Genomic DNA, 26,980 nt, shown 5'->3' on the forward strand with positions numbered 1-26,980 from the left:
TTTTAAAAATACTCACCGGTCCCTATTTAAGTTCTGGGCTGAAATCTACAAAAAAAATAGAAATAAAAGAACGTTAATAAGCGTTCTTACATAAAGAAAAATTAAAAAATCGCTTCTCCCCTTTGAAAATACTTACCACCGGTCTCTATTTCTGGATTCCAGACTAAAATCTACAAAAAAAAGTAGTAAAAGAACGTTAATAAACGTTCTTGCATAAATAAAATAAAAAAACCCCATTTTCCCTTTTTAAAAATACTCACCGGTTCCTATTTGAGTTCTGGGTTAAAATCTACAAAAAAAATTAAAATAAAAGAACGTTAATAAGCGTTCTTACATAAAGAAAAATTAAAAAATCGCTTCTTCCCTTTGAAAATACTTACCACCGGTCTCTATTTTAGGATTCCAGGCTAAAATCTACAAAAAAAAGTAGTAAAAGAACGTTAATAAACGTTCTTGCATAAATAAAATAAAAAAACCCATTTCCCCTTTTTAAAAATACTCACCGGTCTCCATTTGAGTTCTGGGCCAAAATCTACAAAAAAAATAGAAATAAAAGAACGTTAATAAACGTTCTTACATAAAGAAAAATTAAAAAATTGCTTCTCCCCTTTGAAAATACTTACCACCGGTTTCTATTTCCGGATTCTGGGCTAAAAAAAAGTAGTAAAAGAACGTTAATAAACGTTCTTGCATAAATAAAATAAAAAAAAATTAACTTCCCTTTTTTAAAAATACTCACCAGTCCCCATTTGAGTTCCAGGCTGAAATCTACAAAAAAATAGAAATAAAAGAACGTTAATAAATGTTCTTACATAAAGAAAGATTAAAAAGTCCGCTTCCCCCCTTTGAAAATACTCACCACCGGTCTCTAGGCCAAAATCTACAAAAAAAAAAGTAAAAGAACGTTAATAAACATTCTTACATAAAGAAAAACAAAAAAACCTCCTCCTGCTTTCCCCTTTAAAAACACTTACTGATCCTCATTTTCAAGCTCCCAGGCTGAAATCTACAAAAAGGAAAAAAGTAAAAGAACGTTAATAAACGTTCTTACATAAGAAACCCCTAAAAAAAACTCGCTTCCTCCTTTTGAAAATACTCACCGGTCTCCATTTCCAAGTTCTGGCCGAAATCTATAAAAAAAAGGAAGTAAAAAAACGTTAATAAACGTTCTTACATAAAAAAACAAAAAAAAATTAATTTTGGAAACACTTACCCGTCTTTATTTCCAAAAATAAAAAAAAAAGAATTTTTTTTTTTAAAAAAAATTTGCCGTAATTATGTAGATCGGCCAATCAAGTGTGTGATACATTGAACAACTGCACCCATGCAGATCGGCAATTAATTTATTTAAAAAAACGTTTTGTAACATTTTTATGATAATTTAATAAAAATGTTGCAAACCGTTTTTAAAACTGAACCGATAATGAATCGGTAAATCAGTTCAGTTTTCGGTAATTACTGGTCGGTAACAGTATTTATAATTACCAAAACTGATCAGCTTTAGTAATTAGCAATACCGTTACCGATCAATTCGGTTCGGTTTCGGTTTTAGCAAAAATCGTACCAAATCGAACTGATCGGAGCCCTACTCCGAGATGAGATCTACGTTCAGCTAAACCTCTCCGATTCCTTATCCTGCAACGTTTATTTCAAACTAGTTATATATTATGAAAGAATCTTAACCTTTTTGTATTAGCGCAACTCTCATCGCCCTGTGGAAAATTTCTTTTACCATGGTCTGATCTTTGATATTTGGGAATTGTTGGAAAAAAGGACGCATTCCTGCTTGGTTTAAATTTTTATCTGATAATATTTTATCTTCTTCTAATTCTTTTTCTTTTTTTTCTTCGTTTATTATTAATTCTTTTTTTACAATAGCTTCTCCTCTTTTACTAGATAATACAGTTCCTGATGGACAGTATCGCCCTTTGTGGGCCCTTTCTCAGGATCGCAATACTCATACTTTACTTGTTGGCCGTGTATGCATAACGTATTCAAAAAAAGGTTTTGCTATAATATCTCATTGGCTTCCTACCGCTGGCTCCAATTCTATCTCGTTTCGCCCTTGTCCTGGCTGCTCTCATCATGTTCCTAAATATGCAACACTCTCTGTTATCAAATGGCGTTGTACTAATGAACGTTGTTTCCTTCAGGTTCAACTGGCTGATACTGTCGCCTACCCTATCAAGAATGCCAAAGTTTTTGCCACAGGACGACTAAGGTTGCTTGCCGAAACTAGAGGGTTTCAGCAGAATGGCGTACGCGAAACTGCTGAAACTAGTTTCGCGAAATCATCAAGAAATGCCGAAACTGTGAAACCTATCAAAATCGCGAAACTGCCGTAACTTGCCAAAACTGTTTCGGTATTTTGGCAATACTTTCTATATGATTTAATTAGAGTTTCGGCATTTAAACAATTTATAAGAATAAAGACAATATGATTTTTTGTATGTAAATATTTATTTTATAATATTTAATATTAAACTAATAAAATACACGATTAAAAATATAATAAAAATTAAAATTTAATAATATCTTTATCTTCTATGTGGGGACCTGCTTCTACCTCTTCTTCTATCTCTACTTCTGTCCCGTCTTCTATCTCTACTTCTATCTCGTCTTCTATCTCTACTTCTATCTCGTCTTCTATCTCTACTTCTTGATCTACTTCGATCGGCACCTAGATCACGACCTTCTTCTTTCCCTTCGCAATCTATATTCATATCGACGTCGATCATGCGCAGCATGCTGCCATCGATACTCTCGTCTAAACAGATCTAAAATCCAATAAAAATATTAATGAATTGAATGAATTGCCTAAATAAAATTAATTTAAAATAATAATTAATAATAATTACCGGTTTGTAACCAGAATTCATCGTTCATATCAGCAAAACACGCTCTATCGAAACTATTTGGGCTTATAATAGGAATGTCATCATCATTATTATTTATTATCCTACTGAGGTTTTCATAACCTCGTTTGAGGGCATTCCATTTTGTTTGGCATTGCCTGGGTGTCGCTGCAAATCTCGTTGCAATGAACACCCTATTTGCTATTATTGTCCATGCATTTACATGATGACGGTTTGCAATTCTTTCGAATTGCTGATGTAAGTTTCTCCGCTCCGCGATTAATTGCCTAGCTGCGTTAATCGTCCATTGGAATACTGGTGGTGGCGGTGGGACAAAAGGTACTAATGCTGCCATTTTTTATTTTTATGATTTTTTCGTAACTTGAAATTTGAAAATTAAATACAATTTGAAAATTAAAATACAATTTGGTTTTGAATTGCGAAAAAAAAATTCAAATTTCATAATATTTATAATAATTTTAAAATTCGTTATAATGTTTAAAACATGAACTGATGAACATAATAACATTCTACATAATTAAAGTATTTGTAACAAAATAAACACAGTTTTGATTCTAATGTAATAAATTTAATTAACGCAGTTCTAAATTTTTTTTTGTAACGCAGTTTTTAAAATTTATTGATCTAATGTAATAAATTTAATTAACGAAGTCCTTAAAACTTATTGATTCTAATATAATATGCTTATCCTTATTCCTTAATTAAATTGCCCTATTTTTAAAATATAATATGCTTATTCTTATTCCTTAATTAAATTGCACTATTTTTAAAATATAATATGCTTATCCTTATTCCTTAATTAAATTGCAATGTTTTAAAATATAATATAAAATTACAATTGCCTGCATTGCCTGCATAATTATATGTTAACTGGACTTTGATCGCGAATATTTTGTCCTACATAATTACATCATTTATTTCCTAAATAGTATCATTATTTAAATCACATGATATTAGAATTAATTCTCATTGGATTAACTATTGTAATTATTTCTCATTATTATTATTCCTCATTATCATCATAATTATCGTCATTATTATCACCGTCATCCATACCTAATACATCATCTATATCATAATCATAGTCACCTTCTCCGGGTCTCTTGTTATTACCACTATCATCAACTTCATCATCTTCCGCATTATTTTCATCTGAATCATCCAATATATCTCTTGGAATATCGCCGATTTCACTAGTAATTGAATCATGCGATAAATTAACAAATTGATCAATCCATAGACTTTCGATTACTACATGGCAATTGTCTTCGGGTATTGTTTCGCCGCTTGTAGTTAATCTCTGAGTAGAAGCTTGCTCCTCATTATATTCCTCATTGTCATCTTCTGCAAAAGCTTTTGCAATACGTATATTGATCTCATCATCACTAAGACGAGTATTCTTTTTTTGATCAATTCCATAAAATCCAAGTTCAGTTTTTGAATTGGATTTCCAATACAAAATTAATTTGCACATGGATTCTAGTTTATCCACATTAAGATTTAAGCGACGTTTATGAAATAGCCATCCTAAAGTCGAAAATCCACGTTCGCAAGTTGCTGAGTTAGGACATATTGCAAATAGATAACTTGCAATTCTTGGCAGGACATCTGGTTCTGGTTCGGTATTAATATATTTCCACCAATTCACGGGATTATCTTTAGCAAAACCGATATCTAGGTCAAATGGCTCTTGCTCATTAATATATTTCTGTATTTGATCACATAAAGTTTCAGCTTCGTAACGGTCGAAACCTAAATTTTTCCCGATTGAAGCTGCACATTTGATAATTCTCATGAGGGCGCATTTTTTAAGTGGCGCGTTTCTAAATCTGGGATCCATAAAAAAACAAGTAATATACTTATCATCATCGAACTCATCAAATCTTTCATTTATTACTTTGATACAATGACTTCGGAATGCAGGATTTAATGATTTGGGTAACTTTTTTAATGTAGCTGCAAGTCTTGCCAAGCTCAGGAAACAATCTGCAAGTGTAGCTCTTCTCGATTCTAATGAAAGTACCGCTTTTCTTAGAGGATCCAGAACAAATCCAAGAACTCGTAAATTTGAAAAAAAATTTCTCGATTGAATAATCGGTTTTATTTTATCATTTGTTAGCACTTTATCATGATCGCTGGCCATTTCTTCTAGTGCTGATTCCAAATTTATTACTGAATTTACGAATTTACTAGCAGTAGTCCAGCGTGTCTTGCAATATAATTTTAATCCTCCTCCACTAATTCCTTTTTCTTTAATTATTTGAGCAAGTTTTGCATTAGCCTGATGAGAACTTCTAAAAAAGGTTGTCAAAATATTAACACGTTTTAATAAACGTTCCCCAAACTTCTCCTTGATGATGTCGCATGCAATTAAATTGATAGAATGTGCAACGCATCGCACATTCTCAATCTTTGGATGATTCTCATGTATAATTTTTCGTGCATTACGAACATTGGCCGCATTATCGGAAACTACAGCACATATTCGATCTTCTCCAATACCTTCTATAACCTTTTCAATTACCGTAACTAGATATTCTGCAGTGTGCGAATTTTCAGACAAATCAGAAAGTTGATAAAGATATTCTTTACGCGACGGAGTCATTACAATGAAGTTCCAAATTGAACGATGTGTACCAGACGTCCAACCATCAAAGGCTAAATTATAAATTAATATTATATAGTAAGTAAGATTAAATAAAAATGACGTATGATAGCCTATTTAATTTAACAAACCTAACGTTAAATTCGTTTCCTTTTCAAGTTCAGAATTAACTTTGAAGTTCACTTGAGCTAATTCACGTTCAAGTAGTTGATTTACTAATACTTCCCTTATTGGTGTATTGTACCCGGCATTAAGCTCTTTTATAAAATTGATGAAAAAAGGATGTTCCACTACTCTAAACGCAATTCCGCACGCAATAAAAAATTTAACTAATGCATGATTAATTCGTGTACATTTTTGTTCGTTAAGCTCTGTTGAATCATGGTAATCATCCATGTTACTTTGACCTTCAGAGTATTTTCTTTTTTTGGATGACTTGGACTTATCTTGCCGTTCCATTACTTTAGTCATATACCTTCTAACAACTGCTGCTGGCGCATCTGGACAATGGTTTGAAAGATGTTCTTCGAGCTTTGAAACTTCACCGCGTGACCATATATTCTTACAGTACTTGCAGGAGGCGGCAAATTTGCCAGAACCAACAGCTTCTCCTTTATTAATATCTTCCCAAATGCTATTAGGTGGCCGACCTCCTCTATTTTTCATTTTAATGGGTGAATCTTCTATGTGATCAGTCATTTGAAACAGTTTATTATTAATATTATTATTAAGAAAACGGAAGAAAGTAAAAGAAACTTTAGTTCAGTGTTAAAGGAGATGACGGTATTGGGTTTATTAAATACATGTTACGCATTTTCCTTTAATGAATATAAGCCCCTTAAAAAAAAACTGTAAAAACGTGTAATATCATAATATTAATATGGGAGTTAGAAATGAAAATTCTAACACTAGATAAAGCTTAAAAGAACTAAGACGACGGTAAAATATTGAAGTTTAATCTTTTATCTGTAGATTATTTGATCATCTAAATTATATTATTAATTGGTGTAACTTGGCGTAACTATATGCAAATCTTATGATCAACTATGCCGAAACTACAGAGAAACCTATTATAGAGGTTTCGGCATGTTTCGGCAGTTTCGCAATTTTGACAGGTTTCGCAGTTTCGGCATTTCGGCGTTTTAGCACTATATAAGAGGTTTCACCTTTCGGCATTAGGCCAAACAGGTTTCGGCAAGCAACCTTAAGGACGACCCATCAAATTGTCAACCTCTTTAGCTTATGCTTCTTCTTTAGCTATAGTTTCTCTTAATCCTCCTTCGAGTGATGTCATTGCTCCTTCATCTTTAGTTGATGTAGATGATATTTCATTTGTCCTTCCTTGTTCGACATATACTCTGTACATGGATGGATCGTTTATTGATTTGCTTCCTGAAAGATCTCCCTCTATGTCCTTTGCCTGGCTTGCCCTTGATGATGATAATCTTATTTTGGAATCTTCTTCAGATGTTATCCTGATGACTTACCCTTCTGCCCTACGTTCGGAAACATATACCCTCCTGTCAGCGCTTAAGGCTCTCGCTCCTTATTCTTCAGTTGTTGTCAACACTGATTGTGCTTCCTTGATTTCATCTTGGAGTCAATTTGTGGATAAACCTTTCTTGCCAAAACTTTTGTGTCTACCTAATCATTTGCTTTGGCTTTCTATTAGACATTAAGTTCACAACAAACATTTACTAATTACCCTTCAAAAAGTCCCTGTACACACAGATGACGTGTATAATATTCAAGTGGACTCTCTGGCCAAAAATGCTCTACACTCACTTCAACCGACAACAACTCCAATGGCTCTGTTAGATGCCCTGTGTATCATTTTATATGATTCTCTTCCAGTTGATGAAAACATTCGCCAATTTTTTAAGTCTATTTACGAAACCTGAAATTTGATAAATTTCAGTTCCCTTTCTCGGTTTTCCCATCTTGCCCCAATTGAATATTTCGACTGGGAGGGTATTCTTTTCTGGTTATCTCATTCAAAAGTTTTTACTACTCATCACAATGGACAAAAAGGACTTCTCGCGTTTTGACTTAAAGTTCTATTAAATATGCTACCTACTTTGACTGCCCTTCAGAAACGCAAACCTTCTCTTTATCCTTTCGATTGGCTATACCCTCTTTGCCACTCAGCTTCTGAAGACATGAATCATCTTTGGACTTGTCCCTACATTATTCCTGATGTCAGCTCTAGATCGATTTATCACAAACTTATACTTTCTTTTTACAATGCTTGTATTACTAGCTTCTCTGAACTTGCTTCTCTTTCAGACAATTTTCTACTGGAATTTTCCGCTCTTGATTGTTGGGATTTTTCTACGCCTTCACCATCTTGTCTTTAGCTAACACGCGGACTCTTTTCTGTTGAACTAGTACAACATCTCTGTAAACACTTTCCTAAAAAAAAAATCTTTGAAGTTTTAACTTCACTTTTGTCTGATCTTTATGAACAATTATATTGGGACATTTGGATGCCTCGCAATGTATTCTTCCATCTATGGCTAAATTCGCAAAATGTTGATTTTGCAAATTAACACTCTTCTCTTTCTTCTCTTTCTTCTTCATCTTCTCTTGCCACTTCTGGCTCTTCTTTGGCGACAGTTTCTCAGGATTCCTGATTTTCTTGGATATCCTTTTCAATAATTCAAGGTGGATCTTGGATTTCGCACTTGGATTTTCTGCGCCGCTTAACAGTTCAACCTCTTAGGATTTCTCTCTGGTAATGGACTGGATTTTGGGATGTTGGATAGTTGACTCACACTGGCCTTCGGGTAAAGTTGGGATATGCGATTCTGTAATAGTTTAGTTTTTCTTTCTTTAACTTTGTTTTAGTTTAGATTTCTTCACTTGTATGAGTCATGAAGCTACTCTTTTTATTTTTTATTATTTTATTTTCTTATTTCTGTAATACTGTTTGATTGTTTTGTAAAAATTTTCAATTTTAAAATACAAATAAAAGATAAAGTCATAGAACTGTTTGCACAGTAGAAAGACGATCTAACCACCATTCAACTCATCGTTATGAGACGATTCCAACGAGCTATAGTGCATCATTCTATGATCATTGAATGCCAAGTTATTACGTTAAATGTAATATTTTTAGGTTTGACAATTTCAACAATTTTGACATGCTGAAACTCCTTAATTTTGGCAGGGAACTTTAACTATGGTGAATTAGTATGTACAGTTAGGCCGCACATTTCAACAAATGGTCATGGTGTTCTTCTAACGTTCCTTATGAAATCATTGGGATGTTTGGAGTCCTGTTTGTGAGGTCACTGCTTGCATACCTTGAGGGTAATTTCCTATCCAGGTGGTTACTCAAATGATACTGCTTGGAGTTTAATGCGGCTAGATGGTCATTATAAATGGTAAAATCCTGGGTGTAATGACTTTGTGGTAGTTTACCTTTTAATAGGTTTAGGTCAGCTAGGATATTCCTAAATAGATAGATGTATTAAGTAAGGTATGGGGTTCAACTCCCACTAGGCGGGTACTAGGTGGCGGGAGATCCATAACTATACCTTGGGCTAAGAAATCGTGGGACTGCAGTGGCCTTGAGTGAGCCTTAGTTCAGTTCTGAAGTGTGAATGTTGGTACAGAAGGGTTTCTAGATGATTGCCATTACATCTATCTGACACCAAAAGTCCTCCATTACTAAGACATGCCAGGGTGGCATATAAATTTGAGCTTGTCTTGCCTTTAGAATGGATAAAGAATAAGTAGGAAGTTATAACTAGCCAGTTAGTATTCCATTGATGGATAGGGACTATCCTGAGGTCAAACTAAAAATGGCAGTTGTAGTGATATTTGGTCAGGTTACACATACCAGTTGGTTGGTATACGTTAGTCAACTAAATGTACCTATGGCAGGGACGATGAATTTCTGCGGCGAAATTTTATAAAATCTGCCGGCGGTTTAACCTATGATCTGCCCTGCTTCTGCGGACTTAAAATGATTATTTCAGCGCATTTTCTGCTCATTTATTTCGCAATTCTGCTCATTTCGGCTATAAAAAAATTTTATTAAAATCAAATTTTATTATATTTATTATTTGGCTTTACAATTAGTTTCCATTAAAATACATCATATTTAATCCTTTCAAAGAATCCTCTGAAAGATTTTGTCGATTTTCATCCAAAATATTATTATAAATTGAAAAACTTCTTTCCACACTACAGCTTGATACAGGTAACCAAATATAATCAAGTGCAATTTTTGAAAGAATTGGTAATTTATCTCCAAGATTCATCCAATATTCTTCTAAATTAATTTCTTCAACTGAATTTTCCAATTGCAACCCACAATAAATGGACCATTCACAAAGTAATTCATCTGAAGGGTTGGCTAATTCTCTAATAGCACTATATTGACGTAAATTTTTTCTTTCCAATGGACCAAGTAAAATATATTTAGGATCAAAAATTTGGGCAGCCAAAAAAAGTGAACGTGTAGGATGTGAGGGAATATGAGCATTAAATTTGTTAAAAGCAGCTTCAAAAGCTAAACGAAAAACAGGATAAAAATCAGGTGGGTTGAAATAATGTGAAATAATAGTATTATCAAGATCTGGACCAAAATCTTGAAAATTGCAATTACTTTCTAAAAATGCAGAAAAATGATTAAGGCGTCCCTCTACAAATGGAAATATAGGCTTGTTTTGTTTCTGAAAAAAATCAGTATCTTGTATGAATTGTCTTGCATATATAGAAATAAAATGAATATAAACTGAAATTGTACCAAATTTGAAAGGATCAGAAAGAGTTTTTAAAATATTTTTAAGTGTTTCATTTGTTGAATCATTGGTTACTTCATCCTGAAAAAAGGAATTCCAATAGAGTATATGTATTTTTGTATACTCAACCATTTTAAACCATGAATTCCAACGTGTAGAAGTAGGAAGAGGAATTTTACAAGGAGAAGATATACCATAATTGCGTAAGTGTGTTAAATATCTACCTCTTCTTGCTGGACTACGAACAAAGCATTCTTTTACTTTAGCCAAGAATTCTTTTAAAATAGCAAATGGATTAAATTTTTGCCATGTTTCACTACAAATTTAAAATATTATACAAAATTATTTTGAGATAATTAAATTTATAACAAAAATACTTTACTTACCCAATTAAGTTTAATATGTGTGCACAGCAAGGAGCATAAATCAGTTGTGGCATAACAGGTTTTAACACTTCACGAAAACATTTCTTCATATAAGCGGCTGAATCTGAAATGAATAAATGTGGAAGAGAAAAAGGAATATTGTATTTTGTCAGAATTGTAAGAAGAGTTGATCCTATTGTTGAATTATTAACTTGAATTAAAAAATCCACAGAAACTAATTTGGTATTTGTGCGAAAGTGAAAAAGAGTATTCACCACACTACGAGCACAATCATCTGTAGTTTCATCCATGGTGATTGCTACTGGCTTACTTTCAAACATAAGTTTAAGTTGTGTAAGATGGTTTTCAAAGATTTGAGGTAAGTACATTTGACATAATGTAGGTGCTTGGGGGATGAAACCTCCTTGTTTTACATGTTTTCGAAAAAAAGGAATAAGAGAATTCACTTTTTCTAAAGGTATATTAGCAGTAGCAAGAGCTTGAATTAAATCTTCAATTAATTCTTTTTTACTATCAGCAATAGAAATTGTTGAAGTAATTGTCCTTTGTTGTCGTATTTCACCATTTCTCTGTTTTTTTTCATATGCTGCCTTTTTTGCACAATGAACAGGACCACGAAACATGGTCATCAACGGTTGATTTTTTTTCTCATTTAATAGCATAATTGCAATATATACAAAGCAAAATACCGTCATCAACAACTTTAAAATGACCTGGATGTTCAGCTGCGCGAGTATATACAGTTACTTTTTTTTCATGCTTAACCATTTTTAACTAGTAGTTACAATTTTTTAAAAAAATACTTCGAAAAAAAAGATTAAAAATAGATTTGATTAACAGATTTGATTGGACAATATATGTAATACAATCTATTTTCTAAAATCTGCTATAATCTGCGGTTATTTTTATGGTATCTGCTTTGAGCTATCATTTCGGACAATTCTGCGGTTTTCTGCTTAAAGCAGAAAATCATCGTCCCTGACCTATGGACTACCATGCTATAAATAGGTTCTTAAATGTGAACCTTTACCTTAAATTAAATACAAAAACAAATTAGCCCATATGATAAGTTTCATTTTGAATAACACTTTAAAACTTATTTTTTAAAAAAATAATTTAATTTATTAATTTTTTTTCTATTTTATAGGTTTCAGCTCTAGTTCTTAGATATTGGATAGATTAGTCTTTATTTTTTTTTAAAAAAAAATTAATTTATTGATTTTTTTATGAACAGGTTGAATATTATCTTACTTGTGAATTTGACAAAGTAACTTATATACAGTCCCCGGCGAAAAGAATGGCGGTGTGAGTATCATTTGTTATTTTGGATATGAGATCATCAGAATTTTCCTATTTAAATTAAAACTTGTAAATGCCCAATGGATTTTTAGAATACTATTTTAAAAAGCAATAAAAAAAAATGAAAATTTCTTATTGTTTTTACACCTATTTTACCTTCTAAAAAACCAAGAAGTTATAAATTTAATAGAAATCAGAGCATAATAATTTGCTATGAATTTTTTTAAAATGCTCAAAATCCTACATAATAATAAATTCCAATTTTTTTTAAAAAAAAACCACTTACTTTTAACTGCCAAATATTATAATTGCATTTAGTTATATCACATTATCACAGAGAAATACTACTAATAATTTTTTGAATTTGGTATGAAAGTTTGAAATAAAAAGTTTAAACTTCATTTTACCATCAACCAAAACTTGTATTGAAACAAAATTTCAACTATTAGATTTCTTGCAATTACGAGATTTAAATAATGGTCTTTTATTATATTATTGAGCTTTTATATTGCTTTTAGAAATGATTATCTTTATACAACATAAAAATTCATAATACTCACTATTATACTTGAACTATCACATTACACAGATGTTACACAATAATTTTGAGACCACCATTCGAACCACATAGTCAAGAGGAATCCAATAGTGGTAAATTTGTCTCAATCTGACCTCTGGATGGTGAGAAAGTTAAGAAAATATTAAAATATCATAACAAAATAACGCTGGTTAAGAGTGCGAATAGTATGCAATAATAAATTAAAGCATTTATTGACACAGGAAGATGATCATATCAAATGTTATTTAAATAATGAAATATATGTATTTTCTGTTCCTCTTTCAGAAAATAAAAAAATATTTCACATTTTACTATAGATTACATTCGTGATATCAAAAAAACTGACCGCCATTCTTTTCGCCAGGGTCTATATTAGTGTATATTCATTGGACTGCAGATGCTAGAAAAGATAGTGCAAGTCTTATCTCATTTCAAAAATTTGAAGTGAATGAATTCATTGATGCATTTGCTATTATAGACTATTATGTAGGTTTTTTTCAAATTAAAACTACTTATTACGTAATAGATAAGAATATAGATTATACAGATGAATAACTAATAGAATGGTTATATACATATTAGTTTAATACCCTTACCAATAGTCATACCTTATTATAATCACACCATTGGGGTGTGATTATAGAGAGAGTTGACTGTATATATAGTGATTATTGCTTTAATAAACAAAGGGATTTGAATAATATCTTTTTGGTCACTTATAAAAGTGCTTTTTAAGAATGCCATCAATAAAATTAGGATAAATTTAATAATATATTCAATTAGATTGACTCTAATAGATATTACTGTTTTTAAAATTTAATTAAGCCTTTTTGCATGCCATTTACAGTATTTATAATTCTTCCATACAGCTATTAATGGATGGAGTTCAATCCTTTTTTTTTAGAAATTTGTTAGTTCTAATCAAAATTCATAGCTGGCTCAAATTAATAAATTGGATTAATCTGTTACAAAAAAGTAAGAAAACAAGAAAACTCGAGTCTAAATCCAGAACCGGATTGAACCTAATTAGAATCAAATGTAAATGGAAGATTAACAAAAAAGTTTATTTTAGTAATGCAGAATTAGAAAATTTCTGTTTACCAAACTATATTGCCGAACAGTTTTCCAATGATAGTTTGTATAGATCATCAAATTCAAATATTAAATATATATTCGATTAGCTCGTTACAGACAAAGGGAAAATAAAATAAAGTTCAAAAATATTTTTTTTTTTGAATTAATTTAAAATTCACTCTAGGTTATTTTTTAATTTTAATCACCTTGGGTGAAATTCACCCCTTGATTTGTGTTACATTTCACAATTTTTTATTTATTTGTTTATCACGTAATGATTATAAAAAAAAAATTTCTTTTTTAAAAAAAATTTTAAAAGCTTTGTTATTAACACATATTAAACACTTTGACTCAGTTTTGTTACTTATATCTTGTGAAGCTACAGGTATTTTATACAATTCATAGTATATTTATTTCTAAATTTCTTTCGTGTTATATTTTCTAACTTCAGAGCGTAATTTCGTCACTTTAGTCAAATGAAATCAACTTTCTTTATTAAGTGAAAGTTGTTCAGCGATGTCAAAACTACTTATATCTTGAATATAATAAGCGTAAGTATAATACTTGTGGAAATATTCGTGTTTTTTATAATAACAATAATTTTTGAATTTTTCGTTTTTCCGTTTGTTAACTTCAGAGCGTAATTTCACTACTTTAGTCAAATGAATTCGACTTCCTTTATTAAGTGAAAGTTGTTCTCCGATGTCGAAACTACTTATATATTAAATTTCATGAGTGTAGGTATAATACTTGTAGAGATATTCGCGTTTACGTAATGGCAATAATTTTCGAATTTTTCATTTTTTTTTTATTAAATTCAGAGCGTAATTCCACTACTTTGCTCAAATGAAATCGACTTTCTTTATTAAGTGAAAATTGTTCAGCAAGGTGGAAAACACTTACAATTTAATTTTCATGAGTGTAGGTATTATGTTTGCAAAGATATCCGTATTTTTCATAATGGTACTAATTTTCGAATTTTTCTTGCTAAGAATATAATTTCACCATTTTGGTCAACATTTTAACTATCAAATTTTATAATGCTTTAATAAAGTAAAGAAATTTAGTTAATATAATTTATTAAAAAATCAGTTTTACTTTATATGTATAAATTTTAAAAATCATATGACCAGGTGATTTTCACCTGGGGTGAGCGTTAAAATTTTTTTTTAGTTTGTAATAAAAATATTTTATTTATAAAAATTTCTTCTTGTATTCACAAGTTTCACAACCAATTTATTTTATAGACATAATCTGACGCTACAGAATACAAAAGGATATCCTCGTTGGTACCAATTTCTGAAAGATCGACGAATAATTTTCGGATGTGTAGCCCTGGAAAATAAATAATCCATAAAACAAATTAAATCAAATTAAATCCGAAATTTGATATTGAATCAAAAAGTAATAAATATGAAAATTACCATGATCCTCCCAAAATTACTGCATGTTTACCATCAAAAAAATCCGAAGAGTACCCAGGATATAATTTGCTTTTTTCAAATCCAGGATATGTATTCCATTCAGTAGAAGTCCACTCCCAACCAGATCCCAAAGTTTGAACATTTTTATCATGAGGAACATCAGTAGGATGCCAATAAGAAAATCCAACGTTCGACTCAAAATCTGGGCGTTTATGTAAATCGTAAAAACATCTCAATTCTTCTTCAGTAGGAAGTCTCATCCTTGTCCATTCAGCATAACGGCATGCTTGTTCTTGACTCAACATTACAGGCCAATTCACAGCAACATTCATGTCTACAGGTCCAAAAATAGTGCGAACTTTATAATGAAACAAAGAAGGGTCGACAGGAATCCATGAAGAAGGATATCCCTTGTTAATTGTTGTCTTCATAAAATAAAGATATTCACCATTTGTAACAGGGCGTGATTGAATCTTAAAGGATTGAACTGTAACTTTTCTAGAAGGTCGCTCATTGTCCCATCCAAATGGGAGGCTTAATGGATCAGTATCGTCTGCACATTCATCATCATCATGTCCGAGTGTAACGGTTTGTGTTGGAATCGTTATTAAATCGGCTTTTGGTACTTGATCATACGATGGTTTCCATCGAGGTATAATGACACCTTTTGGCAGTCTAACATTTTTATATTGAATTAACATATATAGAAATGTTTCTACGTGCATAACTTCGTGTTCAAATGTCATCCATAAAACACGACCTAGAGATCTTGGTATGATTTTTTGATCATTATAAACAGCCATAAGTCTTTGACGCACTGTATCACGGAAAGATAAAACGGAATTTAAGTCCGGCCAATTATCTGGAACAATTGAATGTGGGTTACATTTTTTTGGATCATTTATATCAGGATCATCTATATCGGGATCAATACCCCGCTCAAAAATCGTAGCAAAATTATGAGGTTCAGTAACATCTTGTTTAAAATATCGTGCAAGATGAATATCAAGAAATGCAGGAATATGCCCAATATAAAAAATAAATGGATGTCTATATTCGATAGGTTTATCGTAAATTGAATCAGCCATATTCATCAATGTGTCCGTAGATTTCCAAAGTTCTTTCCATTCTTCAATCGTAGGTACTGATTCATATGAATCAGATTTTTTTTTAAAGTAAAAAGGTGGTTTAAAGACTAAATGGATGTCATAGCATGATTGGGAATCTGGCCAACTTTCCACATATGATAGAAAACTAAAATCGAATATATCACTAATTTCAGCTTTACTGTACTTGTATGAATATTCTATGTTAATAAGTTCGTCTTTTTTTAATTTAATTTCTATCTTAGGGTTATCATCGGATGCCTCGAATTCTAACGCGGTATCATTCTTAATCTTATAATAAGCCTCATGCCTACCAAGACTATCGTTATATTTTGCAAAATATTCGAAATTATTACGATCAATTATAGGTTGATTAAAAATAGCATTAATGTGATTCAATCCATTCATTATGAATCCTTCAGTAGTTCTACTTGGATCATTATATGCGATAGTAATTTTATCAGGATTATTTCGTCTGTCAACTCCAACTAGAAGTAAATCCCCTGGATTCATAGCTTTATCTTGAATAGTTTTAACAAAATTTGCAGCTTCATCCCTATTATAATTTCCAATTGAAGAGCCCATCCACAATATAGTTTTGTGTGAGTCCTCAGGGAAATTTGCAGTATAGACTATTCCATCATCATATGTCCCCCAAAGTCCCACAAGCTTAATATATTGATATTCTCCCAACGCCGACAGCGACCTTTTGAGTTCGTCTTCCATAAGATCGAGCGCATAATAAGTGACATTTTTCTTCTGTTTTTCAATAGCATCGAGAATAAGTTTTGTCTTCCGTAACGCACTAAAAAAAAAAAATCAATCCAAAAAAAAAGGTAATAGGTAAGATTATCAAATAACTCTTTTTATTGGGGTTCGCCGTTTTTGGATTGTGTAACAAACGCCTATATATAATTTACTTAAAACAGAGAAAATTTTCACGTTATGAACCCTAAAAAAGATTTTGGTAAAATAATATGTATCACTTTTATTAGTTGTTAATCGGTGATCATATTACAGCTGATCGTTTATCGATGTATTATGCTTTAACATTGTATATTATTTTTTTGTTCAAAAAGTTAAACTAGCGTATAACTAAAATATTTGAAAACATACCCTGAACCCAATTCAATAACAAAACTACCCTCAGGTATATAATCACTAATTCGGTCAGCTTTATTCTTCAAAATATCAATTTCAGCATCCGTTAGGTAATATTCTTTAAGATAAGTAATTTTCTCAAAATATTGCAAACCGAGCTCATCATAAAGTACGATAGTTGGAATGGATTTCGTTGATTGATTAAGTCCATTAATAATTGAATTTTTAAGCCAGATTTTGGATATTTCGGTTCTACGAATATCAACAATGCTGTAGGTCATTATGATTATTCAAAGAAGAGATTCAAAGAAGAGATTCGGTAAAAAAAACGTCTTTAAATAAAAAAAAAAATCTCGATAATCAGAAAAAAAGAGATCCATCTTGATTTAACTACATCGGGCAGTTCCCTTGAAATAAATGACTCATTTAATCCCATTCGAAATGAATTCAGGTTAATTTCCTCGATATATTTTTTTATACGGAAAAAGGTTCTATAAAAGTATAACATTAAAAAAAAAAGGATTTGTCTTTTTTTACATTTACGATATGATTAGATTATCATGAGCAAATCGACTAAATAAATCTCCACTTTTACACAGGACTTTACCAAATTAGTCAAATACTTCCACTCATTTTTAATTTCATAGAAAACATGACGTCAGTTAAACTTTTTTCTGTTTCTCAGGAGTAACAAAATTTCTGGTTGATCGATTTGATAAAATAGGTGGGGCCAACTACGCAAATCAATAACTTTATTAGGATAGTTTATTGAAATAATAAATATACTTAAAATGTACTTATATGCTTAGACTTACCCTATAAAAAATATTTTTGCTAAAATATACATAAAATAAACTTAAAATTTTATTTTATACTTTAAAATATACTGAAATAGGTAAAAATTAAATATCATTTAAGTATAATTTAAGTATATAATAATATACTTAAAATATATTTAAAATATATTTAATTTTCTTTAAAATATACTTAATTTTCTTATTTTATACTTAAAATATTCTTATTTTAAATATACTGAAATGGGCAAAATTTAAATGTAAATTAAATATATTTTAAGTATATATTAAATACAATTTAATTCAAATTTTGCGAAAATTCAATTTTCAGTATATTTTAAGTATAAAATAAGAAAATTAAGTATATTTTAAAGAAAATTAAATATATTTTAAATATATTTTAAGTAAAAATTTTTTTTATAGGGTTAAAATATAAATTTATTCATAATGCTATATATTTAACTTAGACATTAAATATTAAGGGTAGGGTCTTTTTGTTGACTCCGTAGTTAACTCAGTGATCAACTTGTGTAACATTTTAAAAATAGTATTTCATGTGATGATCAACAATAATAGCCAATAAAATCAATCAATTTCACGTGACAATTTTTTAAGAAATACTTCACACGAAAGAAAAATCAAAGAAAAAATTGAAAAAAAACTTCATTATTTTATTTTACAATTAACAGAAATTTCACAGATTCACTAATTTGTCGTCTATAATGATTATAATTATTTTATTTTATAAGATAAATTACAAAAAATAAAATATTACAATAAAAATTAATATTTAAGCGCTCTCAGTAAATGATTTTTGATTTTTTATCCAAAAAATAAATAGATCACTTTTTAATAACAATAACCCGCTCCTTGATAACTCCAATGCAATATGCTTATTCATAATTACTATTATTTAAATATGTATAATCTATCCATAATAAAAAAAAGTAATAATTAGAAAACTACTAGAAATCTAAAAATAGAACAATATAGTAGAACTATAAATTTAAGGAATAGCTTATAGTAAACTTTCAAAAAATCTGTCCATATCAGCGGATTTGTTCACTTTTGCATAATGCTAAATTTTGAATGATTTTCATAATATCCGTCACCTAAAACTGGTTTGTAATGTCATGAAATCACCTGATTGAATATCACTTGACTAAATAATAAGTCGAGTGAAAATCTACATTTGCGAAACTTAAATTATTTAATGTAAAATAGACACAAAAAAACCCATTTCATTAACAAAAAACCCATTTCTCACCTGCATAGTATTTTTAATGTGTATTATTAGAAAGTAAGTATGTTTTAATAAAACAAAAAGTAAAATAAAAATTTATATAGACACAATAGCTATGAATATTTATAAAAGTATTCTAAGACTCATTTAATATTTAAAAAAAATTTTTTTTTATAATAACTTTCATAAAATTGTCCATTTTTTGCATTTTTCAAAACATATTATTAATTCTTATTTATCTTGCTGTAGACAAAATAGGAACTTTTATATTCAAACAAATTGTAAGCATATGTATTATTGATTTTTACACAAAAAAGATTTAGAAGCTATTGTATAAAGTGAGATTCCACAACAGATATTATCAGTATTGCTAAGAATAATATTTATTGTATTTTGGCTTAAAAGAACTATTTATCAAATTTATCAAATTATTGTATTAATAAAACCAAATAAAATTTTTTTAATGTTCGTCCCAGGTCCTACTACGTCATATGTAATAATTTGTGTAACAAAAGTACCTTAAAATAAACATGTTAATTAGAGGGTGAACAAATTTGCTGATATGCTTACCATTATATTATTGTATAAGTGAATTTGTAGATAAAGAAGCCAGACTGTTTGGTTTTAAGTTTGGTAAGAAAATAGCGCAAACTGACTAAGTTAGCTTAAGTAATGAGCAACTCTAAGGTATAATGAGCAACTTGCAACTGAACTTTTGACAAGTAAAACTTTTTGAAAATAAAGTATATACTAAAAAAACTAATTAAACCAGGTATAACAATTCTTTAAAAATATGGAAATAAAAAATTTAAACAATAATAATATGTTTCTTTAGTGGCTTGGCTTTGTCACACTTTTTTTTAATCAATAAAATTGACTTGGGTCATAATCAACATTATGTTACATATGTGTAACCATATGATCAAAAGACCCTACCCTTAAGTATTTAACTGATCACCAAAGATTTTTTTTAAATTAATTTTTGAGTATTTTTTAATTTTAATTTTTTTTATAGTAAAGAATAGCGCATCTATTTTTAAATGTTCGCAAACCCCATATTGGTTGAAATAAAAACTTTCAGTTATGTGACAAATCAGCTGATCTGTCACACATTTTGGCCAAATTTCAGAAATTATTAAAAATTGGCCAAATTTTGACATATATGATTTATAGTCAATTTATTGAATTATTTAATCAAACATTATATGTTACGTATTACGCATATTAAAAGTTTAAAAAAGGATCATCTTATACATTTTTTTTAAACTTTTTTTAATTTTTTTCTTCTCCTCCCCTTTCCTTTCCTTTGTTCTCCTTCCCTGTTTCCTTTTCTTTTCCTTTCCCTTTTTTTGTTTTCCTTTTCCTTTCTTCCCTTTTCCTTCCTTTCCCTTTCCCCTTCCCCCTTTCACTTTTTTTACTTTTTTTTATAGGTTCAGCTTTCAGGTGGGCTTCTGAAGTACAGAAACTCCAAAGATTCGTAAGTACGAATTTTTTGAAGTTTATTTTATTTTTTTTAATATGAACGGTTACTAACCGTTCTTTTTCTTACTTTTTTTTATAGGTTCAGCTTTCAGATGGGCTTCTGAAGTACAGAAACTCTAAAGATTCGTAAGTACGAATACTTTGGAGTTTATTTTTTTTTTTAATATGAACGATTACTAACTATTCTTTTTTCTTCCTTTTTTTTAGGTTTGGCGTCTTAGATAAGGCTTCTGAGTTCTGAAGAACGAAAAAAACCAAGATTTGTAAGTATATATGAATTTTGGTTTTAGACACAGTTTTTTTTTTGTGAAACAAGTATTTTAGATTTTTTGTTTTTTTAATTTTATTAATGAACGGTTACTAATAACCATTCCTTTCTTTATTTTTTAGGTACAGTGGACTTCTGAAGAACGAAAACCCAAAGATTTGTAAGTACTAGTACGAATCTTTACTTTTTTTTCTTTTTTTTTAATTTTATTAATGAACGGTTACTAATAACCGTTCTTTTCTTTTTTATAGATTTAGGTAGACTTCTATAGAATGAAAAAAGGAGAACCTTTAAGATTCATAAGTAATATACTTACAAATCTTTTTTTTAATGTTATGGAACGGTTACTAACCATTCCTTTGAATTTTTTTTATAGGTTCAGGTGGATTTCTGTCTTTTCAAGGAATGGAAAAAACTAAAAATTCGGTATGAATCTTTATTTTTTTATTTTTGTTTATTATTATGAACAGTTTCTAATCGTTCTTTTTTTTTTAGGTTAGTATTTTTCGAAGAATGAAAAAAACCAAAATTCGTAAATACGAATCTTGGTTTTATTTTTATTTTTTTTTTATAATATTAATGAACAGTTACTGATAACAGTTTTTATTTTATTTTTTTAGGTTCAGTAGGCTTCTGAGTTCCAAAGAACAACAGAAAACTAAGATTCATAAGTAAGTACGAATCTTGGTTCTTTTTTTATTTTTTATTTTTATTTCATTTTTATTACTACGAATGGTTTACTAATAATCATTCTTTTCTTTTTGTAGGTTTTGGGATCTTTAGAAAAAGTGGAACCAAGATTCGTAAGTACAAATCTTGGTTTATTTTTTATTTTTTTTAATATTATTAGAATTCACCTGTTAACTATGTTAACAGTTAATGTTTAAATATATCTATATTAAATTATAATAAAAAATTTTTATTGAAAAATTTCTGGATAAACAACATTATAAGTATAATTAATTAAATTTGCATTATCTCCTAATTGTTTAATAATAAGAATTTTTAAATTTTTTCTTAATATTATTCTTGAACATGTAACATATACACAGGTCGAAATATAATATACCGGTCATCAATCGGTCATATAACTGATTGGTACCTGATTGGTAGCTGATCTGTTACTGATTCATTCATTCAGATACCAACCGGTCATCAATCAGGCATTTATTTCAATCGGCTACACATCAGTTGTATGACCGATTGGTGCCGATTGGTGACTGATTGGTGCCAGTTTAACAATCGGTAAACAATCGGCCATCTGTCATCTATATTGGAAGTTGACCGATTGGTTGCCGATTGGATATTGTTGACCATCAGTCATCAATCGGCTATCAGCAGGTCGAATTATTGTCAATCGGGTACCAATCAGGCATATGTCCGATTGATACAGATTACAGCTATTTGCGAAATAACGGACCAACACAGCTATTTGCGAAAATAATGGACCACCTAATTCATTTTCGACTGCGTATGAAATTTTCATACGCAGTCATACGCATGGTAATATCTGCCCGGACCGTCAAACTCATTTTTTGAGTTTTTCATATGTAATCATCCGCAGTTATATCACAATAATTCTAGCAGTTAACTATGCGTATATGACTGCGTATGGCTGCGTATGAAATATTCATACGCAATCGAAAATCGAATTAGCTGGTCCGTTATTTTGCAAATAGTTGTAATAGATGATTTGTATGTAGCCGATTGATGCTCATTCAATAAATGTGCTTTATGATTTTATCTGATCTAAGACTTATCGAAGAATAAAAATTCGATACTACTGGCCGACTTATTTTAACTGTTACTAGTAAACCGAACAATGATGGAAATCATAATAAAAATGTATGTACCCACATTCTTTTATATTGCATAAGCTAGTAAATGATTTATTCTAAATAATAAACAATTTTGTCACCAATTGTATTAAAAGATTTAATAATTCTCCTAATTACCCACTGAAAATTTATCATTTGACTATACATGATGAAATAATGTGTACAAAATGAACGAGGGAATATACAAGGAATGATATTTAATAAAGAAAAAATAGGCAGAAAGTCGAAGATTTTTATAAAAAAGAATATCGTTGGATGATTAAAGAAATAATTGAAAAAAGAAATATTACAATAATATTATTTGAAGGAAGTATTTTTAGAAAAAAAAAATTAACTGTATGTACTAATTAATATACATAAAATTCACAAAAGCAGGGGAGGGGGGATCGGTTATTAGTGAAAAATAGGTAAATAGAATACAAAATATAGGAAATCACCACCATCACAACACCACCACAATCACTACCATCAATCGTCCATTTCAAGATAATCATCGTCAGAAAGTTGGTCAGAAGGTTGGCCAGAAGGTTGGTTGGAAGATTGGCCGGAAGGTTGTTGGTTGAAGGATTGATCGGAGGTTGTTGCAGGTTAGGATTGATCGAGCGTTCGTTGGTTGGCAGATTGATCGGAAGGTTGCTTTGCTAGATATTGGTCGGAAGATTGGTTAGAAGTTGGTTGGAAGATTGGTTGAAGGTTGGTCAGTACTTGTTAATAAAACAGCCTCTTCCATTTCTTCCTCCCCTTCTCCAACGTCAGCATCATATCCATCATTAAAGGACTTTTCACTTTCCGCAAATTTCATCGAACTCATACGCTTGGTCTTTGACGCCGGTCCAGCCGTTGCTGGGTGACTGCGATCTTTAACTTTCCTTTATATCTGGAACGAGTCCAATGCGGCGCCAACAAAGGCGCCGCCGGTTCATTATTACAAAAACAATTGCCCGTAACTCGCTCACGTAATTTTCTATTATTTGGTTGTTCAGTTCTTAATCGGTCAATATATTCACGCAAAAATAATCGTAACTTAAAAAAATTAAAATAGTTGGTAAAATTAAAAATAGTTAGAAATAGTTAGAAATAGTTAGAAATAGTTAGTAAATAAATTAAAAATAGGTAGAAATAGTTAGTAAAATTAAAAATAGTCAGAAATGGTAAAATTAAAAATAATAAAAGCAGGAAGAAATACTCACTGTGTCAGATCTCCACTTAAGATCTTTGACAATAATATTGCTTCTCCCGTTTTCGCAATCAGTCTCGGATTCCTCGGGTGAATGGTAAGCGTTATTGTCAATTATTAATTGTAAGTCTTCGTCCTTAAATTTCTTGACTAATGAATTTTTCACCATCTGTAAATGTTTTATTAGTCTTCCCCTTTTTAATCTTTTCTGTATTAGATAAGAAGTTAGTATTAAGCAAATATATACACTGTACAAAACTTTATTTACTCACGTCGTGGCGTCTGGAATTGGAATGTTTTCTTTTTTCTTGCAGTTTTTTTCTTGACGATGACCGATTCTTTTTAAGGTGCTCTTCACGTCGATGACGATGAAGGGAGTGAATTATATCATATAAAATTTCATTAGAAATAGGAAATATATTATTATTAATATTTTCCATTATACTAGGTATAATATCGTTAATAACGCGATTTCGCTGATTAGTGAATGTTTGACCCAAATCAATCCTTCTCCCTTCTGGTAACGCATCATACTTCCAAATAACTTCCTTCTATATAAAATCAACAATATCAGTTAATAAATATATATAAAATTAATTTGAGATATCCTTATTTACCCTTAAGGCTTCTCTTAGATCTTTTGGCATATCACTCTTCGTCAAATAGAAGGGAGTATTTGAACTATTTGAGCTATAGGAGCTGTCCGAATCACTTGAATCGTCTGAACTTGATTGGACTGGGGCTTTTCCCTTTGCTTTATCGCTGATGGCTTTTCTGGAATTTTTGTCGCCATCGTTAGTATTTTTTTTTTTGACGGCCTTTTTAGTACCCCTGTATTTTTCATTAGTAGCGCTGGTTACAGCGCTTACATCTTCTTTTTCATTAGTGGCGCTGGTTACAGCGCCAGCGCTTTCATCTTCTTTTTCATTAGTGGCGCTGGTTACAGCGCTTTCTTCACCTTTTTCACTAATACCGCTAGTTACAGCGGTGTCGCTTTTTTCCATTTTAATTGTTATATCCTCATCTGACGATATAAGAATTGGTTCTTGTTGAGAACCAGCCTGTGAAGAACCCCGTGAAGAAACAGCCCGTGAAGAAACAGCCCGTGAAGAACCTGGCACCCCGTAGGGTTCATTATTTTGCTGTTCTTGTTGTCCTTGTATAATATTCGCAATTTTTTCAAAAAAATATTTGGCTTGTTGGGTAAAAGCTATTAATTTAGATAATCATTAGTTTTTAGTAATATCCTGATATCTGCTGTCCGCCGATCAACTTACCCAATAGCTCGTCTACTTTCTCTAAATCTTTCTTATTGGACATATTTAATTCAAATTTTTTAAATTTTTTTAAAAAACATAAAAATATCCACAGTATAGAAAGAAATCAGTATTTTTTTTTCAGATCGATTATTTTCATTATTTTTAACAATTTTAACAATTTTCAATTGTTCTAACAATTAACAATTAAATGATTAATAAATTTAATAAATTAAAATCTTGACAATTAATCATTAGACTAATGATGTAATGATGTAATATTATACGCGAAATTTGCAGAAATTAAGCAACACCGGTATATGTTATATGTTATTTAATAAGATATATCATTGACTTACAACTTTTCTATAATTTATTATTTGACTGTAACGATGTAATGATGTAATATGATACGCGAAATTTGCAGAAATTAAGCAACACCGGTATATGTTATATGTTATTTAATAAGATATATCATTGACTTACAAACTTTTCTATTATTTATTATTTGACTTTATTATTTGACAAATATTATATCGAAATAAGACTTACTCGCATATTTCACGTATTTTAATTTTACCGTCTTCATCCTCCTCACCCTCCTCACTTCTGATATTATTTATTTTGACAGAGGATGCTAACATCAGAGCACTGCTGAACGAATTCACTTCTTGATTATTTAATAAAGTTCCCATTTCTGAATTATTAAGTAGGGATAGTTGAGTTTCTAATATATCGATCTTTTGTTGTAGAAAATCATTTGCTTCTTTCTGCATACTCATAATTTCCGTTAACGCACGATTACAGTTTTCTAATTCTACAACCTTTTTCCGAGATTCTATATCCCTGATCGTTGCGTGATTCGACATTATTTGTAAAGAGTCATTTACTCGCGTTAAATTCTCATTCTTTCGTATCAGGTTTTGCCTAATGTATTTAAGGCTACTATGTTTATGCTTTCGGCCCATTATAACCCCTAGGATTAAAATAAAAATCAATTTATAACCTTTGACTATTTACAAAAAAATGAGATAAAAAAAAAATGCAGATATAAAAACTGAATATTGTGATATTCGTACGAAAGACCAATAACTATAAGAAAAAACCGGTATGAATATATAAGATAATTGTTAAGAATGTTTATTATTATATTAAAGCGGAATCGGTTTATATAAAAGAAAATCGATAACCGTAAAAAAGAAACTGACTTGAATGTAATCTTTGTTTTCACCGACCTATTAAAATTGAAGGATATGCATTAAATTTTCAAGTAAATTTGTTCCATTTGATCATTATCGGTATACCTGTAATAAATTTTTGAAATTACAATCCACTTTCAAAAAAACTTTCAAACGTAAGAGATGACCGGCAGAAAGCTGATGAACTTATTTATCATGAGTTTTTTTATAATCGGCACGATTTTTATTGCTGCTTACAGACTAATTACTACATGCGTGATTACCTTATAAGAAAATCAATCAAATAAATTATATTGGAACTTTTTTATTGTAACTTTAATGCTGCAGTGGCGTATTGGTTAGGGAATGTAATACCTGGATTATATTTCTGAGTTCAGTACCTGCTGTATGCATTACTTTCCAGAATATTTGACCATGACCGTGAGTTCTCTGGACCGGTTGGCTTGGATGCCGTGAGTCCTTTGGACCAGCCCGAGTCTTGATATTCTGATCTTTTTTGTATATTAACAACAGTCGAAGGGTTATTTAACTATCATTTTAGT

At 30.2% G+C, this 26,980-nt stretch overlaps 4 protein-coding genes across 5 annotated transcripts; all 4 read right to left on the reverse strand.

Moving 5' to 3' along the window:
• Nucleotides 1–266: 266 nt before the first annotated feature.
• Nucleotides 267–1,369, reverse strand: OCT59_004451 (uncharacterized protein; the record flags this gene model as incomplete). Its single annotated transcript, XM_066148275.1, has 9 exons — nucleotides 267–289; nucleotides 381–414; nucleotides 504–532; nucleotides 624–650; nucleotides 740–768; nucleotides 863–880; nucleotides 975–1,006; nucleotides 1,101–1,130; nucleotides 1,358–1,369. The coding sequence occupies 9 exons, from the start codon at nucleotides 1,367–1,369 to the stop codon at nucleotides 267–269; spliced, it is 234 nt and encodes a 77-aa protein (XP_065996894.1).
• A 13,345-nt stretch (nucleotides 1,370–14,714) lies between these two features.
• Nucleotides 14,715–17,486, reverse strand: OCT59_004452 (uncharacterized protein). 2 transcript variants are annotated; one of them, XM_066148276.1, is made up of 4 exons: nucleotides 17,197–17,486; nucleotides 17,001–17,032; nucleotides 14,975–16,885; nucleotides 14,715–14,885 (listed from the first exon to the last, which is right to left on the reverse strand). In XM_066148276.1, the coding sequence occupies exons 3-4, from the start codon at nucleotides 16,804–16,806 to the stop codon at nucleotides 14,792–14,794; spliced, it is 1,926 nt and encodes a 641-aa protein (XP_065996895.1). In that variant the 5' UTR covers nucleotides 16,807–16,885; nucleotides 17,001–17,032; nucleotides 17,197–17,486; the 3' UTR covers nucleotides 14,715–14,791. The 2 variants fall into 2 exon arrangements, with proteins under 2 accessions (XP_065996895.1, XP_025180752.1); XM_025316374.2 differs by lacking the exon at nucleotides 17,001–17,032 and having other exon boundaries at nucleotides 14,720–14,885.
• Nucleotides 17,487–23,613: 6,127 nt separating this feature from the next.
• On the reverse strand, nucleotides 23,614–25,303 carry OCT59_004453 (uncharacterized protein; the record flags this gene model as incomplete). The annotated part of the gene is made up of 5 exons (XM_066148278.1): nucleotides 23,614–23,829; nucleotides 23,997–24,191; nucleotides 24,256–24,534; nucleotides 24,601–25,193; nucleotides 25,261–25,303. The coding sequence occupies 5 exons, from the start codon at nucleotides 25,301–25,303 to the stop codon at nucleotides 23,614–23,616; spliced, it is 1,326 nt and encodes a 441-aa protein (XP_065996896.1).
• A 484-nt stretch (nucleotides 25,304–25,787) lies between these two features.
• Nucleotides 25,788–26,108, reverse strand: OCT59_004454 (uncharacterized protein; the record flags this gene model as incomplete). The annotated part of the gene is made up of 1 exon (XM_066148279.1): nucleotides 25,788–26,108. The coding sequence occupies one exon, from the start codon at nucleotides 26,106–26,108 to the stop codon at nucleotides 25,788–25,790; it is 321 nt and encodes a 106-aa protein (XP_065996897.1).
• Between the last annotated feature and the right edge of the window lie 872 nt (nucleotides 26,109–26,980).

This window comes from Rhizophagus irregularis, chromosome 12 (assembly GCF_026210795.1).
Source record: "Rhizophagus irregularis chromosome 12, complete sequence".
Taxonomy (NCBI): Eukaryota; Fungi; Glomeromycota; class Glomeromycetes; order Glomerales; family Glomeraceae; genus Rhizophagus; species Rhizophagus irregularis.

Coding starts and splice junctions, on each gene's coding strand:
- OCT59_004452 (XM_025316374.2), bottom strand. CDS start 17,462: ATGACCTACAGCATTGTTGATATTCGTAGAACCGAAATATCCAAAATC. Junction 16,886..17,196: donor GTTATTGAATTGGGTTCAGG/GTATGTTTTCAA, acceptor TTTTTTTTTTAG/TGCGTTACGGAAGACAAAAC. Junction 14,886..14,974: donor GTAATTTTGGGAGGATCATG/GTAATTTTCATA, acceptor TTTATTTTCCAG/GGCTACACATCCGAAAATTA.